Genomic DNA, 17,317 nt, shown 5'->3' on the forward strand with positions numbered 1-17,317 from the left:
AATCTTGATTTCATAAAATTTATTTATTTCATTTAGCTATGAAATGTGAGGTTAAGATATACTGTGGGGTGGGGATGGTAGTACTTACCCCATAATTTTTTATGGGCTCTACACTAGTAGATCATAAAGAATAGTTTTATTTCAAAGTCATGTAATACTATGACATAAAACTAAACTAGATTCAGCTTTTGATTTCATTTTAAGTAAGAAAAAAAAAACATTTACAAGTGTGAGAGGCATACTGAATTATTACAAGTTATGTACAGTACATGAATTTATCCATTCATAATGTGGATCCCTTTCCTACTAAAATAATTTTGTATAAGAAATACATGTGCATTTGTTTTTGTGTATGTGTATGTATAACAGCTGTAAAATAGTCCAAAGTCGCATGCAATGCTATATAGTAATTTTCTTGTTTGCTGAATTTGTAGTGAAAACGTTTTTTTAGTTAAATGTTAGAAGTATATTTGTATAATGTAACAATGTTGCTAGTTAATAATACATTTTAATTCTTATTTTCCATGTTTATATTATCGTGCTACACAGTTAAATGATCAGCCTGTCTGTAGTGATAAATGTCAAGAAGATATATGTGTGTGTATATTGAAATAGATGTGTGTGTGTGTGTATGTTTGGATGTAGGTTACTTAGCATGGTTACATTTTAAAGATTCCAGTTTATCTGAAATTATTTAATATATTATAGTGCAATATTGCCATTGGATATAATACTGTAATAAATCACCAGTTGATACTTTTACTGTTAACAACACTTCCAGTGGTAATGTTAGAAGATATAATGTCTTCATCTTATAAATGTGGTAATCCTTAACTGAAACCACTGATGTGTATGCTCTCTGTGTGGCATTTCCAGAGCCACTGGGTGACAGATTGTATCAAGAAACCAAGCAATTTCTTGATCATCATGTACATTCTCTGTATAAGGTAATTATCCTAAATTTATTTCTGGTTATAAGCCATGTGACCTAACATAATGATCTTGCAGAAGTTATTCTATGAAAATTAATTAAGGTTTTCGCCAGGCTTTATATATATATATATATATATTGTTATAGGTATAGTTAATAAAATCTCAAATTTCATACTCTGATTAGCTTTCATAGAATTATTATACTACTACAACACTACTATCATAACAAAATTAATTCATGTACTAGTATACCTAAATGTCCAAAAGTGATGTATGTCTGAACAATATATTCTTTAATACAGATACACGTAAATGAACACTTGCATATTTGTGTACTTACGTATTTTTATATGTAGGTGTACAAATGCAACACTTCAAATTGAAAAGTTGTTATAGTTTGTTAATCAATTTCTTCAAATATATGTCAAAAAGTAATGTTTATAGTAGTGTCATAATGATGTGAAAGTAATGCTAGTGTGCTATGGACCATAATATTCATGAAAATTGATTTCCATATTGTATCATATATTTTAATATTTTCAATTATCAGCTGTATTTAAGAAAAACTAGATAAAAACATTTTATGACTGAGGTGTACCAACTGTTAAACAGCCACCTAGGTGTATTGTGTGTAATTAGTATATGATGTACCCTGTACGGTGACTTGGACAGCTGGACAACATACACTAATAACTGTGATTTGCTCTAGTTGTAGATTACTTGCTTTGAGACTGAATCGTGTTTGTGGTTGCAATGGGACACTGGTCAGTGTACAGTTAGGTAGAAATGGACTTAACATAATGTTTTGGGACAACATGGGACCTATTGGTTCAACTCGGCTGTTCCAGCCTCTAAACTAAAACTATTAATAAATAACTTAAAAGAAAAAAATCTTAAAGCCAGCCCTTATCATTCATATACTTAACAAGCTTTCTCTTAAAGTCACTTAAGTTTACTGCCTCCACAACATCTGAAGACACAATCAATTCCAAAGGCCAACCACCCTGCTAAAAAAAATAAAACTGTCATAGCTGAAGATGACTCCTACCCTGTCAAACTTTATACTTGTGGCCCCTAGTCCTACTATTCTCACTGTTAAGTATGAAAAAAGATGGTGCATCAACACTCTCAATTCCCTCTACAATCTTAAACACCTCAGTCAGATCTCCCCTAACTTTTCTTTTTTTCAAGAAAAAACAATTTGATTTCAACCTCTCCTCGTATGACAACCCCTCCATCCCAAGCACCATTTTACTAACTCTTTTCTGAACCCTTTCCGAGAATTCATTGTCTTTCCTAAGGAGCTAAAGACTGAACACAATATTCCAAATAAGGCCTAACCAGTGACCTATACAATGAAATGATAACTTCTTTAGACTTGTATTCAATATTTCTGTAGATACAACCTAAAATCTTATTTGCCCTACCACTAGCAACAGCACACTACTTGGATGGCTTAAGAGACTGCTCATTTATTACACCAAGATCCCTTTCTTTCATGACACTGTTAAGGTTATTCCCATCCATGTTATACTTATAATTGAAATTATGATAACCCACATGCATTATCTTGCATTTATTATAATTAAAACCCATTTGCCATTTATTTGCCCAACTCAATAAATGATCTAAATCCTTTTGTAAATCAGCAGCATCCTCTTCACAGCTAGCATCACCCAAGACCTCAATATCATCTGCAAATTTAAGTGATTTGTTAACCATTCTTTCATCTACGTCATTAATGTAAATCAAAAAGAGCAAAGTTCCTAAGACTGAGCCCTAAGGTACCCCACTTGTGGCATTAATCCAGTTTGACTGAACTACATTTGTAACAACCCTCTGCTTTCTTTCATCCAGCCACTCTCCTATCCAATTTGCTAACTTATCCCCCATACCTGTTGAGATAATTTTTTTTACAAGCCTTTTATGTGGCACCTTGTCAGATGCTTTCTGAAAATCCAGATACACCAAATCTACATAAGCAGTAACCTTTTCAAAGAATGTCAAAAGATTTGTCAGCCAAGATATTCCCTTAGTTTTTAACTTTGTTAGATGATTTTGCGAAGCATCTTTTATCAGACTTTCCAAAACTTTTCCCACAACTGATGTAAGACTAATGGGTCTGTAATTACTGGGATAATTTTTATCACCTCCCTTGAAAAGAAGAGTTACATTAGATAACTTCCAATCTTCTGGTACCTGCCCTGTATTCAAGGACTGACAAAAAATAGTAGCAAGTGGCTCACATATACAATCTTTAACCTCCTTCAAAACTCTTGGGGAAATATTATCTGGCTCAGGAGCATTATTGTTCTTTAAACTTCCCAATTTTTTCTTTACCAGTTCAGGATTAATGCACTCATTTTGTACGATCTTGTTTTCATCTATCAACTGTTCAAGATGTGGAATACTGCTTAAACCTCTGTTAGTAAAAATCAAAGAAAAAGCAAAATTTAATAAACCAGCCATCTCATAATCATCAGATACTGGCCTTCCTTTATTATCCCTCAAGGACCCTATCCCCATCCTAACATTTTGTTTACCCTTAATGCATTTAAAGACATCCTTACTGTTAATTTTTACAATTTGAGCCAACCTTTTTTCATACATCTTTTTTATGCCCTAATTTCTTGTTTCACCAACTTTCTTTATCTTCTATAATCTTCTAAATCTCCTGTCATACCAGTCAATTTAAATTTCTTTTATTTTATCTCTTATACTTTTTGTGAGCCAATCTGGTTTTTTTTACTTAAAGCTACCCTTTTATGTTAGATGCTCAATGAGATGAATTCCACTTGTACAAAAGCATGTAATGGCTCGCATTCAATTGATCAACATGCGAAGCAGTGTTCTTTTTTTATATATGTGTTAGATAATACATATAATCAGTTGTTGAAGATCTGGAATGTGGTATATATATGGCAGTGGAGAAAGTATGGTGTGGGCAGGAATAAGCATTGGTTAGTGTACTGATTTCTAAATCCTGTGGAATGATACTATTAATGCCATGTTATAGAAGTCACATCCTACAAAACCTTGTGCTGTTACATGCTGGAGCAATTCACCTTTATTTTAGACAATACCCCCCCCCCCCCTCTCTTTGGTCAACTCTTTCCTTGAAGAAGGTGGACTGACTCAGTAGATTGACTTGTATGTTCACTGGACTTCAGTTCCATAAGGCATGTATAGAATGCTCATATGAGATATATTGCAATCTCTCGAGTAACTCCATATGCTACAGATATTCTGGAAACATCTCGGGACCTTATCGGCGTATAACATTGGTGTTAGACTGTCCTTGTTGTTTGTTAAGACCTTATTCCATATTGAAGTTTAATTTCATGAACTGTAAAGAGGTAAAGGCACATCTACAAAACCTTCATTTATGAGAGTAGGTATTTCAAGTTACAAGATAGATCATTAGATGTTTAATTTGTATAAAAATAAACAGAGAGAGGACATTGCCTTATCGTAGGTGAAATACTATAAGTTTCCTTTATCGTTTAATTGTTTTGTGTAGCGTACATTACAGCAATTTTAGAAAATACTTTTAGATATCATACTTTCCACTCTCAACATTTGCTCAATTACTTTTAATGGAGATTTTTATTTTTCTGTTCCAGTTAGTTTCAAATTCTGAAGAAGGGCTTTTGTGTGCATATCATAAACACTGGCTACAATACAGTCAAGGAGTCAATTATCTGAACAAGCTGTACATGTAAGTATATTACTATGTGTACATCTGTCACAAAGTAAGAAATGCCCATGCAGTTCTTTATTTATTAGTATGAAGATTTTTTTTCAATAACACAATAGAAATAACTTGTGCTACAAGTGTTGTTTCCATTATGGGGTCTGTATACCCCAGAAGATTGTTTATTTTTTGGTGTGTTCAATAATGCTTTGCATTTTTTGAAATTTGAGGAAATGTAGTTTGTAGCAAGTAAAAACTAGAGGGACACTCAGTAGAGTACATACCTCCACCATGCAGCGTTGATCATATTAAGCTCTTAAAAAATACAAAATCTATCCGTATGTTCGTCATTATCAGTGGACAAGGACCATTTTTGGCAAGACAATGAGGAATAATATTCTACATATGTCCACCAAGTTTCATTAAAATCTGATAATTTTTGTCTGAGTTATAGAGCAAAAATAGCGTGAAAATCGATCCCCATGTTAAAAAATAGGGATTTTTTGGATATTTGTGACCCTCCTGTGATCTTAGCCTTTGACCTTGACCCTCCAAAAACTAAGCACTTCTAAGTTGAATCATAGTCCAAATTCATACCAACTTTTATCCAAATCCATTTAGCTGTTTTCAAGAAATCTTGCTGACAAACATACACACAGGAGTAAAAATATAACCTTCGCCCATCTTTGGTGGTGGAGTTAATGAGTTATATCAAATATTATTAATACTTATGTTGTATTATAATAGTTATTTTTATTTAAGATGTATAAAATATTCACTTAATCCAGAAGATGAATTCTCAGTTATAACCATACATTATTAAGCAGGTTGAAATTAATTTAAAATTGTCCTTTAGTCATACAAAAACTTTGACTTTTTTTTCAGGTATTTAAATACCCAGCACATTCGGAAACAGAAGTTTAGTGATGCTGACTTAATTTATGGTTGCTTAGAGCCAGCTGATCAAATGCTTGAAATAGGAGAGGTATTTATCCTTCTGTTTTGAAACTTAATAATTAGAAATTATAAGTAGGATGTGAAATGTTAGCTTGCTATCTCTTAACAGGACTTGTATTAATTTTATTTAAGTTTATTACATACTTTATATTTTTGTGGTTACCTTATTAGTAAATAACTATATATTGGCTCATTCTACCATAGCAGAATTTATTCATTTTCATTTGCTTTACAGTTACTGTTTATTTTTACAATTGCCTTATCAGTATGTTATTTTAAGGAACAAATAAATATAGTGATTAATTAAATGCACTTAGGTGAAATAATTTATTCATATGACAGAGTTTTAAAATTCTTAATTAAATTTGTTATACAAGTACTAAATATAATTCAAGCTCATTAATTTCAGTTTATGTTACAAAGAGATTCTTAATATCAGTAATATAGTATTAGTACTAAATTAAGATACATTCCAGTAAAATAAAGTTTGTGTGAAATATTTACTTTTTTTTAAGTCAGATATGAAATACAGAGTGTTAACTGCATTTTATTAGAATGACTTGTATGTGCCAACTCAGTGACATATCAACACAGATTATATTTAGCACCAAAATATTTGGTTTGTGGAGATTTTCCAAATATTCAACGATGCAGTACCACCATGTGTAGACATATGATCGAGGAATTATATCACAACCCTTTTTAAGGAAAGATATGTTCATGTAGTGAAGTTGTTAAACTATGTTGACCCAAATGACATAATGCTTCAGTGATATCTATGGAGAAAAAAAAGAAAAACTCAGCAACACATTTAGAACAGCAGTGGGCTCCAAAACCACATCCAAACCTAATCTGGAGCAAATGTCCTTATCTACAAAAGTTATTGTGATAGAGTTGGGAATTGCCTGTTAACAATTAATGTAATTAATAGTATTGAAGCTATATATATAGCAGCATTTAAAACCATTTCATTGTCAATTATGCTCAGTTTGATGGCCATTATTACACAGTACTGTATGATGCTGTCATTTACATTGCAACAAACTTTTGTAAATGATGGCAAGGTCAATTTAAAATAGAAGTTTTACAGTTCGTTTCACAGAGCCTACACTGAACATGGGGAATGACTTTCAGGAACAAGTTTAAGTATAAAAAAAGACTAAAATATTCATTGCAGTTGCATTAAGGGCTTGACAGATATGTAGTTAAATGGGTTTGCTGTGACTTCAGTTTATGCAGCCATCTTTTTCATGAAAACAGCTGTTAGTCTTGAAGTGTTGTTGGAAGCCTGTAAACTTTTGTTTTTGTTTTTTTAATAACTTCAAATTCTTGTTTATTAGCTGGTAAATGATACTAGAAGATAGAAGAAATTATCTATTATGACTTTAAGGTGACAACTGGGATTAACAATGGATTTTGTTAAAAACTTCTTATTGCTTATTTTATATTGTTTTATAGTGCTGATTTTGTGGTAGTAGCTCCCAAATACATTGGGATTATCCCATGTACCAGACAAAATCCATTGTTAATCCCAGTTGTCACCTTAAAGTCATAATATATAATTCCTGTGGTAGTAGCTCCCAAATACATTGGGATTATCCCATGTACCAGACAAAATCCATTGTTGAGATTAAACTAGCCCGCAAGCATGGAAAATCAATTAAGCAACCTTTTGTGATAATAAAGATATTTTCCTTATCGACCATTTATTTTTAAAATATTTTCATATTTGTTATAAAACATTGGAGGTTATTAGCTACTTTTAAGTAGCTAAAATTGAAATTTTATTCAGTATACCTGGAATGGAAAGACAAACTACAAGTAGCCGGGCTTGTCTTGGCTTTCCCATGTCATTCTTGTATATATTTTCAAGAGAAAGGGAGGAGGTTTGGAATATGAAATACATAAGAAGTATTAAAGTAGGGCTTGTAGTTCTATTTAAGATAATTTTATTTGGGATCTTTTATTATTTTATTTGTAAGGGTGGAGGTGAGGAGTTGCCTATAGTAGAAATATTGGAATGGCTTCATTTCTGCTTTAAGAATTATAAGAACTTTTAAGGGTAACTGCCTTCCCACAACTGACTGCAGACAGTGAAAGGCAGTAGGAGTTGAGACATTGTGGGTGTAAGCACTCAAATCCATACCGTTAATTGATTTTTCCATGCTTGCTGGCTAGTTTAACATCAGCTTTTGAATTTTGTCTGGTAGATGAGATATCCCCAATGCATTTGGGGTCTATCACCACAGGCATTATCCATTATATATATATATATATATATTAACTTCTTAATATATTGAGAAGTTATAAACTTATATTGATTGACTTGGAATTTTTGCAGCTTTAATGATTTAAAAGAAACTAGTAAGCCGAAAATTCACAGAGTAAAGCCATTGTGTAAGTAATAATTTATTTTGGACTGCTTAGTTCTCCAACTAGTCTGGAACATTTAAAAGTCATAGCTGTTCTTCCCTGGACTTTTTTTTTGTTTTTCTTTTAAAATTCAATAAGATGGTGTTGTTTATGATTATTTATATAAAATATTTTCATTTGATACTGAATGGTTTACTTCTAATTTTAAGCAGAATTGTTATATGTAAAAATAGGTATTTGGTAAATATACAGTGATTGAAATGGCATCACGAGTAATAATAGTGTTGATCAAGAAGTCAGTGACTTTATTTCATGGACAAAATTAAAAAAGAGGAGCTTTACTAAATCAATTTAAAAACTGCAGAAAAGAAAACTAAGCAATGCATTAAAGAAAATGAGTAAGAAAACACCCAATTTTAAAGGTTGTAGACCCATAATAAAAGAAAAAAAACAGAACTGTATTTAGTTTTGGATTAGCTGAGTTGATAACAACAGCCATTTTAGCATGGAAAAGTTGCTGACTTTGACACGGGATTGATATACAAGATAATTGATGTTAAAGTTTAGACACGAAAAAAGTGTACAGACCTACTATAAGACATAGGGTCACTACAGAGTTAAAAACATATCTGGATGGAAAGATAATTTTTATCTTTTTAATAAATATAAAACTATAATTTTTTGCTTATTTTCAATATGTACAATTTATAAGCAAAGAGAGATAATTTTGACAACTACTGTACATAACTCATGAGAGTATCACCTTGTGCATGCTGTTTTTAGCATAGATGCTAAACTCAGGCAAGTGTGAAATTACCTCATCTTGCAAGAGTCACAGCTTCATTCACTTTCAAATGATCTTGTAAACATTTGAAGTTTAAAATACATATAACAGTAGGTATTCACCATTTGTCACCATTAAAATACAACATAATGCTGCTATTAGCAATTTTCATGTTGTTAGAAGTTAGTTTAAAAATGCATGTGTCACCCCTAATGTATGTAAACATACTAAGGTTAATCAACAAAGACAAAGTTTGACTATGCCCAGAGCTTAGCTTACAACCAAGAAAGAAAAATAAAGGAATCATTTACTCTAAATTTTTGCTCCAACAGTCAGGGAAGGTCATTTAGATTTCTTCTACCTATCTTATAGAAAATTCCAGATTTGAGTGGATGTTTTCACAGTTACTTTTTTATGATGATGTAATATACTTAGCAGAGTGTTGTATATATTTTATTTATTTTTTTCATGTTAAAAATTTTATTTGCTATAACAGAAATATATCCAGTGGTACTGCTGCTGTTTAACAATGGGGTAACAAGTGACATTTCAGATTTCATAGAAAATTAATAAATTATGCATCCTAGTTTCTTTCATTACTATTGTTTTCCTTTTTTTCCTCCATGTGTTGATGTTTTTCCATTACACAGTTTACATACAAATTATAAAAGTTTTGATAAGTAGGTGAATTATTAGAGCCAGATGAAACAATTTATGTGGTATGAACTTTCCTCAAGAAGCACAATACTGTTAATTCCTAGTAGCTGTGAATCATATATCTTTATATTCTACAGCTAGGTCTTGACCTTTGGAAACGTAACATGATAGAACCTCTGAAAGACAGTTTGCTCAATCTCCTCCTTGAAGCTGTCAGAAGGTTGGTATTATGGAACTTTTGACTTGTCTGGTTTGTTTTGATTAATTATAAAATCAAACTATTAAACTATATATATATATGTGTGTATTTATAAACCCCTTTTATTATATCCAACTCTGATCACAAAAATACTCAGCCACTCTCCTCTTAAGTCCTTTAATGTTCCAACTTCTACCACACCTAAAGTCAAACTATTTCATAGGCTAAATAACCTGTAAGAAAATTAAAACTACTTTGACTGGAGTGTGGATTTTTTATATTTATACCTGTGCCCTCTACTCTTACTGCTTGCCAATATTTATGAAATCATCCTTTGAAATTATGGTAGAAAATGTCATTCTTATGATCAAGAAAAGCTCACTTCTATGCTTTGAGATTGGGTAATATTCAACCCTGCTATGTTTTAAAGCACTGTACTTTATGTTCTCTAAAAGTTTGACAATACCAGCTGACCTGCTTCTACAACAAACTTGCACTTCCATGGTACTGCAATTAATATTGAAAATCTATATATTTATGTTTCATAATTCAGTGTGTACATGAAACTTCCCCGAGCCTGGTTATACAGGTAGTTTGGTAAAGATGTACCACTGATTGGTATGATTTATAAATAAATTTAGATATGATTTTTTCACACCTCTTTGTAATGTATTTATGCTGAGTTAATTTTTTGAAATATCTCTTGTTTTTTTCTTTTGTTAGTGATCGTTTAGGAGATAGCCCTAATCAGAGAGTTATTCATGGAGTTATTGATTCGTTTGTCTTAGTTGAAGAGTATAAAAAGAAAGGATCATTACAGGTAATTTGAATAATGTTTACTTTGACATTCATGATTATCTTCATTGTATTGCAAACTGAAACTTTCTCTAGGATTATTTTGTGTCGTGTAAAATTTCAGCTTGTTGGAATTATAGGAAAAACTACAATAAAAAATAAAATAAAAACTTCTACTGTTTAAAATTTGTTTTTCTGTATTTCTAATAATATGAATGATTGAGACATTTTCAATAATAAAAACAATGTTTTTTTGGATGATGTAAAATAAAATCTTTATTAAATATTTCAGCTGACTAGTTCCGGTAACACAGTTACCATCATGAGGGCTAATTTTGCTAGACTAGCTTTAATTATGGTAACTACTTGGGTGAAATATCTAATAAAGACTGTTATTGTGCCAAAAAAAAAAAAACGTTTTTACTTTTAACTTAATTAACACTCCTTTGATTATCACCACACAATGAAACCTTAACAAACAATACTTTTCTTTCAAGATCAATTTTACCAGGAAATCCATGCATTAAAATATGAAGAATACTTAAAACTGAGACAAGCTTGAGTTTAAACAGTATTTATTTTTGTTGTTGTTGTGTTACTGTGGGAATGTTTTTATGGTGCCTATGTATCTGAAAATTGTCTAGCTTCAGCATTACTAGTGCAATTCTTGTTAAATTACAAAAGTATAGGTCTTAATTAATGTGGCCTAGTGGTTAGTGTGCTATATCCTTCACATCATGTTTGTTTAGAAGTTTCACAGTAAGCTCTACAAGGTTTATCTGCTCATAGATGTTCCTAATTTTGAACAGTAAACAGCATCCATCATCAACTCTTGGGCTACTTTCATCTGACCAAATAGCGGGATTGAACCATCACTCTTTGTCTCACATTAAAGATCATGTTTTTGCACCAATGGGATGAAAACTTTGAACACTGGGATTGATAGTTAAACCTTTATATCACTGATTGATCATTATAATATTACATTGATATATTATTCTATTTGTTGAGAAAGTGACATTTTTGCCTTATTATCATCAGAATGTGAGACATTACAGTCATTATATTGTTAACTGTTATCCCTCAGCTATATCGGGAAATGTTTGAAACTCCATTTCTTCAAGCCACTGGTGAATACTACAGGAAAGAAGCCAGTATGCTGCTATGTGAATCAGAGTGTTCCCAGTATATGGTTAAGGTAAGGCTCTTTTGTACGCTGTGAAATTTAGTAAGTTTGTGTGAAATGGAACTAAACATTCATATATATATGTATATATAACTTTTTTTTTCTGTAAACTTGAAAATAAAAAAAAAAACACTATCTAAATCTCATCTGAAACAAAGGCTGACTAGTAAAGTAACATTTATGCTGTAACCAGAAAGTATAATTTACTATTTCTTGCTTATTGTGTCTGGTATTATTAGTGTTTTATAAAGCTTGAGATTTTGAAATGTTTTGTTTTTGCAAATGATGTCATAAAGTTGCATTTGATTATGAAAGGCACTGTTAATCCCACTGTACGTTATACAATGAAATCTATAATTATATAAAGCACAAAAATCTGTGTGTCTGTCTGTTTGTCCATTAGCTAACTACTCCTAGGTCACTGGACCAATCTTTGTGGATGATAATTTGGAAAAAAGGGGCATGTTAATAGGGGTTTCACAACCCTCTCTACCCCTGCATTATTGCTGTTATTGAGCATTTATTATCTTTGGTGAAAGTTAACTTTAACTACCTTCATAGATAGTGCTATGTTCTTATACCAAACCAAACAATTATTAAATTTTCTATAACACAACATACACACATTGTGGGGGAGGGCATACAAACACGTTGTATATCTCAGACAGTGCGCTAGCACTCTCTAGTGGAGGAATGCAATGAAAAAAAATTGCCACCATTATTGCATTAATACATAAATTCAAATGAAGTTTCTACAATAATAGCCACCACAATGTAGATATGAAGAGTTGTTTCTTAAGTTATACCCACTTTGACCCGTGACTTTACAATTTCACCCCATAAGATACTTCTGCAGCTAATGACCATCAGTTTGTTAATTACATGAAACAGTGTGAAAGGACATTAAGAGCTGAGCATTGAAAGCGGGTGAGAGAAAGTTCTCATACTGCCACTACTTTAGCCACTATTTCTTAATAGAAAGTCACCCTGACCATTGCACAGTGTATACCATGTTTTAAGTATCTACATAATAAGTTCTGAAAGCTAATACCAAATTTTGGGTGAGGTACTAATGAATACTGTAATATTATGTTACGTTATAAATATATTGTGTAAAAATTAAGATTTTTTTATGTTGTTTATCATAGCATCCACCCTCATATTTATTTAAATTCATAGCCCGGACAAAGGACGGGTACCACAGCTTGTGATTAAAATAAGTAGTTTAAATGTACTTTGTACTGTAAAAATAGGAACTGATAAGACTAAACTGTTCTGCTTATAAATGTCCTTGATTCTTAATGTGTGTGTGTATATAGTTCTCTGATCATCAAACTTTATGAATGCTTTTCCATATTGTTTATTTGTAATCCTGGAAACTAATTCAGAAAGGAATAAGTCTCGTGGATCCTCCTATAATCAGATGAATGCATTATGCTGTGATTCTTTTATTATTTGTCACTGATTTCCTTTTTATTCCATACGTTTTGTCCTCACCCAGTAGATTTAAAAAAGAAATTTGTTTCTTTATTTTCTTTTGTTTAAGTTTTTATAGAGTTCACTTAACATATTATTTTCTTTAGATTAGTTTCATATTTGTTTAGTTAAATTTTTTTGTGTATGTCTATTGAACAAACATAGATGTCCTTCAAGCACACTTTTGTAATGCATAAATACTCTTATTGTTTATTCTATCTATTTCTTGTTTTGGTTATTTTACTTTGAAAAATAAAATTAAACTTACTGTGATTCATCTTTACATTTATTTTTGTTTTGTTCGATAAATCCATTGATTTTTTATGACCATTTTGATTTATTTAAAGATGTTTGGCTGGTTTCTCTGTGTACATAATGTCCTATTATGGGTCCAAATGAACAGAAAAATATGTTGCAAATGTAACTTTTACTTTTGCTATTTATACTTGCTTCACCACAGAAGCCCCTACTTTCTTCAGCTTTGTTATTTTTTGTCCTTTAGAAAAAAAAGGAGATAATAGTTTTGGTTTTTTGTTGAGGTCCTTTCACATTTTAGTTTCTTGTGTATCATTTATTCTTTATTTTATGAAAATAATTGTTTTAAACATTTTCCTGATGTATGCTCTTTGTGCAAAAATTAGGTCTTACAGCGATTAGATGCTGAGAACTTGAGGAGTCGGAAATTCCTTCATCCCAGTTCTTACCCCAGAGTAACAGAGGAGTGTGAGCAGAGAATGGTTGCAGATCATCTCAAGTTTTTACATGGAGAGTGTGTGAACATGGTACAGCAAGAGAGAAAAAAAGGTACTGCCAATTGATTCAGGTGTCTGATAAAGTAGAGATGATTTCTATTGGTTTGAAGGAAATAGGTTTTTTTTGTGTTAACCTCTTTCAAAATATTTAGCTTATATTCAGGATGTTTTGGTACTGCATGATTGGCCAATATTTAGATGTTTATAATAAACTAATTACAAATTAAGGCCAGCCCATGTTAACAGTACAATTTATATGTATTGCGATTGGTTATCAGGGGGCACAATAGCGATTCCTGTGTAGGGATGGGTCCGGTTATAAATGGTGGCCTGTACATTGCTTATGGTAACATGTACGTCAGAACGTCAGCAAAACCCAGCCAAATGGATAGAGATGAAAAGCCCTTCACTAATCAAATACAAAACTGCCTCTAAAGTTTTATATTATGTCAAAAACACTATAAAATTTTGAAATTTAAGAATCTAAAAAGTAATAGAAACATTAAATCAAACATTGATAATTTTTTAACAACATATGAGATTTTATTTAATAATTTGGTTGAATGTTTCCGTGAGACCCTCTGATTCAGAAAGGGTTAAATGGTGAATAGTAAAATATTCATAAGCAATAGTGTCAATCCTTTTAAAAGTAAGCTTCAGAACAATGATTAAATCTATGAATCTTGAGAATATTTTTCTTGTTCTTGAAAATGCATTAGAAAGTGTTTGTTATAAATTCACAGTGTATCTTTGTAGTAAAGTTCAAGAAATGTGTTTGTTTCCTAATATCTTGCAGATCTGCAAAATATGTACACTTTGTTAAAGCCTGTACATTTAGGTCTTGATTCTCTTATCAAACAAGTGCAACAGCATATAACAAGGATTGGGCTGGATTCTATTAGTAATCTACAAGGAGATAATGTAAGTTTTTACTTTTTTAAAGGTCTGATTATTTCAATACTTGAAAATCCTGTAATACATTAGAAGTCCTAGAGCAATTAGAAAATGAAATATGATTCATTTATTATCTAATAATTGAGAGAAACATCTCTAGGATTCTAAAAGTGGTGGGTGGAATAAGCAGGTGACAGGCAGATGGACTTAGGAATATTTTTTTTTATTTTAGAAGGATAAGGAGATAGTTGTGAATGATAAATGAGGAGCTTATAAAGTAGGATTATTTTTGCTGCCAGATTTTTATTTTTGTGTTAATAAACTAAAAATTACTAAGGTGACTTTCAAGTGATTCATTTCTTCCTCTGATTGGCTAAAAAAATAAAAAGACTAACCAGAGATTTGATCGTGTTTCTTTGGGTGTTGTTGTCTTGTATACAATTGTCTGTTACCTGAAGATGTGTCCTGTGAACTTTAGGGTCAGACAAATATTTAGAATGGCAGGAGCCAAGCATTACATCCCTCTGCCCTCTGACATTGCCATTTGTAGTAAGACAGGTAATACACCTTAAATTGATCTTATTCCCACTTGTTATCTCACTAGGACAAACAAAAGCATCTAGCATTTTAAAAAGTGAAATATGGCTTAGTTGTTAACCAGAACTATAGATGGATAAAAAGTGTTACATCCTCTAGCAATTATAAACAATTGTTGTTAGTATCAGTATTAATATAACCAAGTTCCTTATTCTTATTGGGTGATAAAAAAAGTCTTATTTAATAGCCAGGGTGTTAACATAATTAAAATGCCTTGTTGTGCTTTTATACTGTGTGTTCTTCTATTGTTATTAAAATTTAGCAATTCGAAAATGAAGTAAGTGATATAATCTGAGAGTGAATGTGAACTATATTAGTTTAATTTTACACATCTTATAGCACTCTTACAACATATTACTCTTGTAAAAACTAAAAGATTTCTTTACTAATCATATTTGAGTTAGCTGTATTGCTACAGAAAAGATACTTAAACTATTCTTTACTGGGAGGACGGAAAGACTCTTTTTGTAGCCATCTATTGAGTTATTGACTTAAGCTGTAGTAAAATTGGTTTTAAACAAATTACCATTAACTTAGCTGAACCTTATGTCAACTTCTGAATTTTGTTTTTGTTACAATTTTGTTGTCAGTATTCCCTGTTGTTTAAAACTGATTCAATAGGAAATCAAAATTAATTGTTTTTATAAAGAAGTGAGATTGTTTAAAGAAACCAATTTTTTAAAACTAATAAAAATTAGCTCAAAAAAGATAATTTTAATAGTTGTACAATAAAATTATTTTTTTTATTAACATTGAAATTACTTTTTCCCTAAAAGGTTCCTCAGACATTTGTAGAGTCTGTTCTACAGGTTCACAACAAATATCAGCGGCTGATTAAAGAAGTATTCCATGGAGACCAACAGTTTATGGGAGCCTTAGATAAAGTGAGCTTTTATGCCTTTTATAAGTTTAAGTACAGTTTTATTGTGTAACTGTAATGAATTAATTAGTCAAACAATAGCAAATTAAAGATTAAAGAAACTTAATACCTAATGTCATATGAGCTTTTTTCTTGAATGATAGTTGATAAGTATTCAGTGCTACTAGGTGTTTCAAGTGAAAGGTTGATGTAATAAGTAGACTATAAAAATAATTATCTTACAGTTGAATAATTTACACATAAGTATTTACATTGTTGTAACCTGTTCTTTTCTTCTATAGGCTTGTGCCACTGTAATTAATCATAGAACTACCTCCAAGCAGCCTTGTCGCACACCAGAATTTGTAAGTATGTGTATACACTTTTGCTGAAGGTTCTTTGGATTTCTTGTTTAGTATAGTTGAATACAAGAAAGATTAAAAGAAAAAAAATATTACCACATATATATGTAGGGAGGGGGGGGGGGATACTAATATTTTAAGAAAGGGAGTATCTCCTCAAATAGTTTCAGCATGCCTCCAAACCCCCATAGCTGATTGTGCTTCACACAATATGTGTTGGCATTTGATCTCACAAATTAGAACCCACTCTTTCAAACACTCTGTGTACAGGCCTGATTACAACTTATTAGAATTAATTACTGTACTTAAATTTAAGTGTTGTTTTGTAGATATCCTTTTACAGTTATACTTGTTTTTTTAGAGGAAATATGACAAAATTTTCAGATACTTGTATGAGGAAAACATAAAAAATATTATGGAAAGATAAAACTTAAGGAAAGTCATAAAATCACAGCTTTCCCAGTATTAAAGTAACTTAGAGTCTAATGCACACTAAAAACTTTCTACTTATTGTAAGACGAAAAAGAAAGCATGGGATAAAAAAGCAGGGAGTTTTATTCTGTTGATTTTGCATGTAGATTATGAAAGATAAAGACTGTTTGCTTGAAACATCAGTCAGTAAAAGTTTTTTAAATCAGTTGATTTTTCCACTTATTTTAGTTTGAAAGTTATGTTATTTTTAATAAAGTGTTGAATAAAGAATAGTTTTAATCACCCTTGTGTTTATTGTTTAAAGCTTGATATATATATATATATATATATATATATTAGTGTAGTTTCTTATCACACACTAACATGC

The 17,317-nt window shown here is 31.1% G+C and overlaps 1 protein-coding gene across 3 annotated transcripts in view; it reads left to right on the forward strand.

The window, feature by feature from the left end:
• The window catches only part of LOC106472394 (cullin-2-like), a 35,532-nt gene that overhangs the window by 3,928 nt on the left and 14,287 nt on the right, over window positions 1-17,317 (forward strand). For all 3 annotated transcript variants that reach the window (XM_013933037.2, XM_022400973.1, XM_022400972.1), the window contains 10 exons: window positions 845-947; window positions 4,557-4,651; window positions 5,513-5,612; window positions 9,536-9,618; window positions 10,321-10,417; window positions 11,480-11,590; window positions 13,696-13,858; window positions 14,603-14,727; window positions 16,074-16,181; window positions 16,459-16,521. In XM_013933037.2, coding sequence (XP_013788491.1) covers window positions 845-947; window positions 4,557-4,651; window positions 5,513-5,612; window positions 9,536-9,618; window positions 10,321-10,417; window positions 11,480-11,590; window positions 13,696-13,858; window positions 14,603-14,727; window positions 16,074-16,181; window positions 16,459-16,521 — 1,048 coding nt within the window. The remainder of the gene's footprint in view (window positions 1-844; window positions 948-4,556; window positions 4,652-5,512; window positions 5,613-9,535; window positions 9,619-10,320; window positions 10,418-11,479; window positions 11,591-13,695; window positions 13,859-14,602; window positions 14,728-16,073; window positions 16,182-16,458; window positions 16,522-17,317) is intronic.

The sequence above is a fragment of the Limulus polyphemus genome, unplaced genomic scaffold (genome assembly GCF_000517525.1).
Source record: "Limulus polyphemus unplaced genomic scaffold, Limulus_polyphemus-2.1.2 Scaffold5295, whole genome shotgun sequence".
NCBI classification, from domain to species: domain Eukaryota; kingdom Metazoa; phylum Arthropoda; class Merostomata; order Xiphosura; family Limulidae; genus Limulus; species Limulus polyphemus.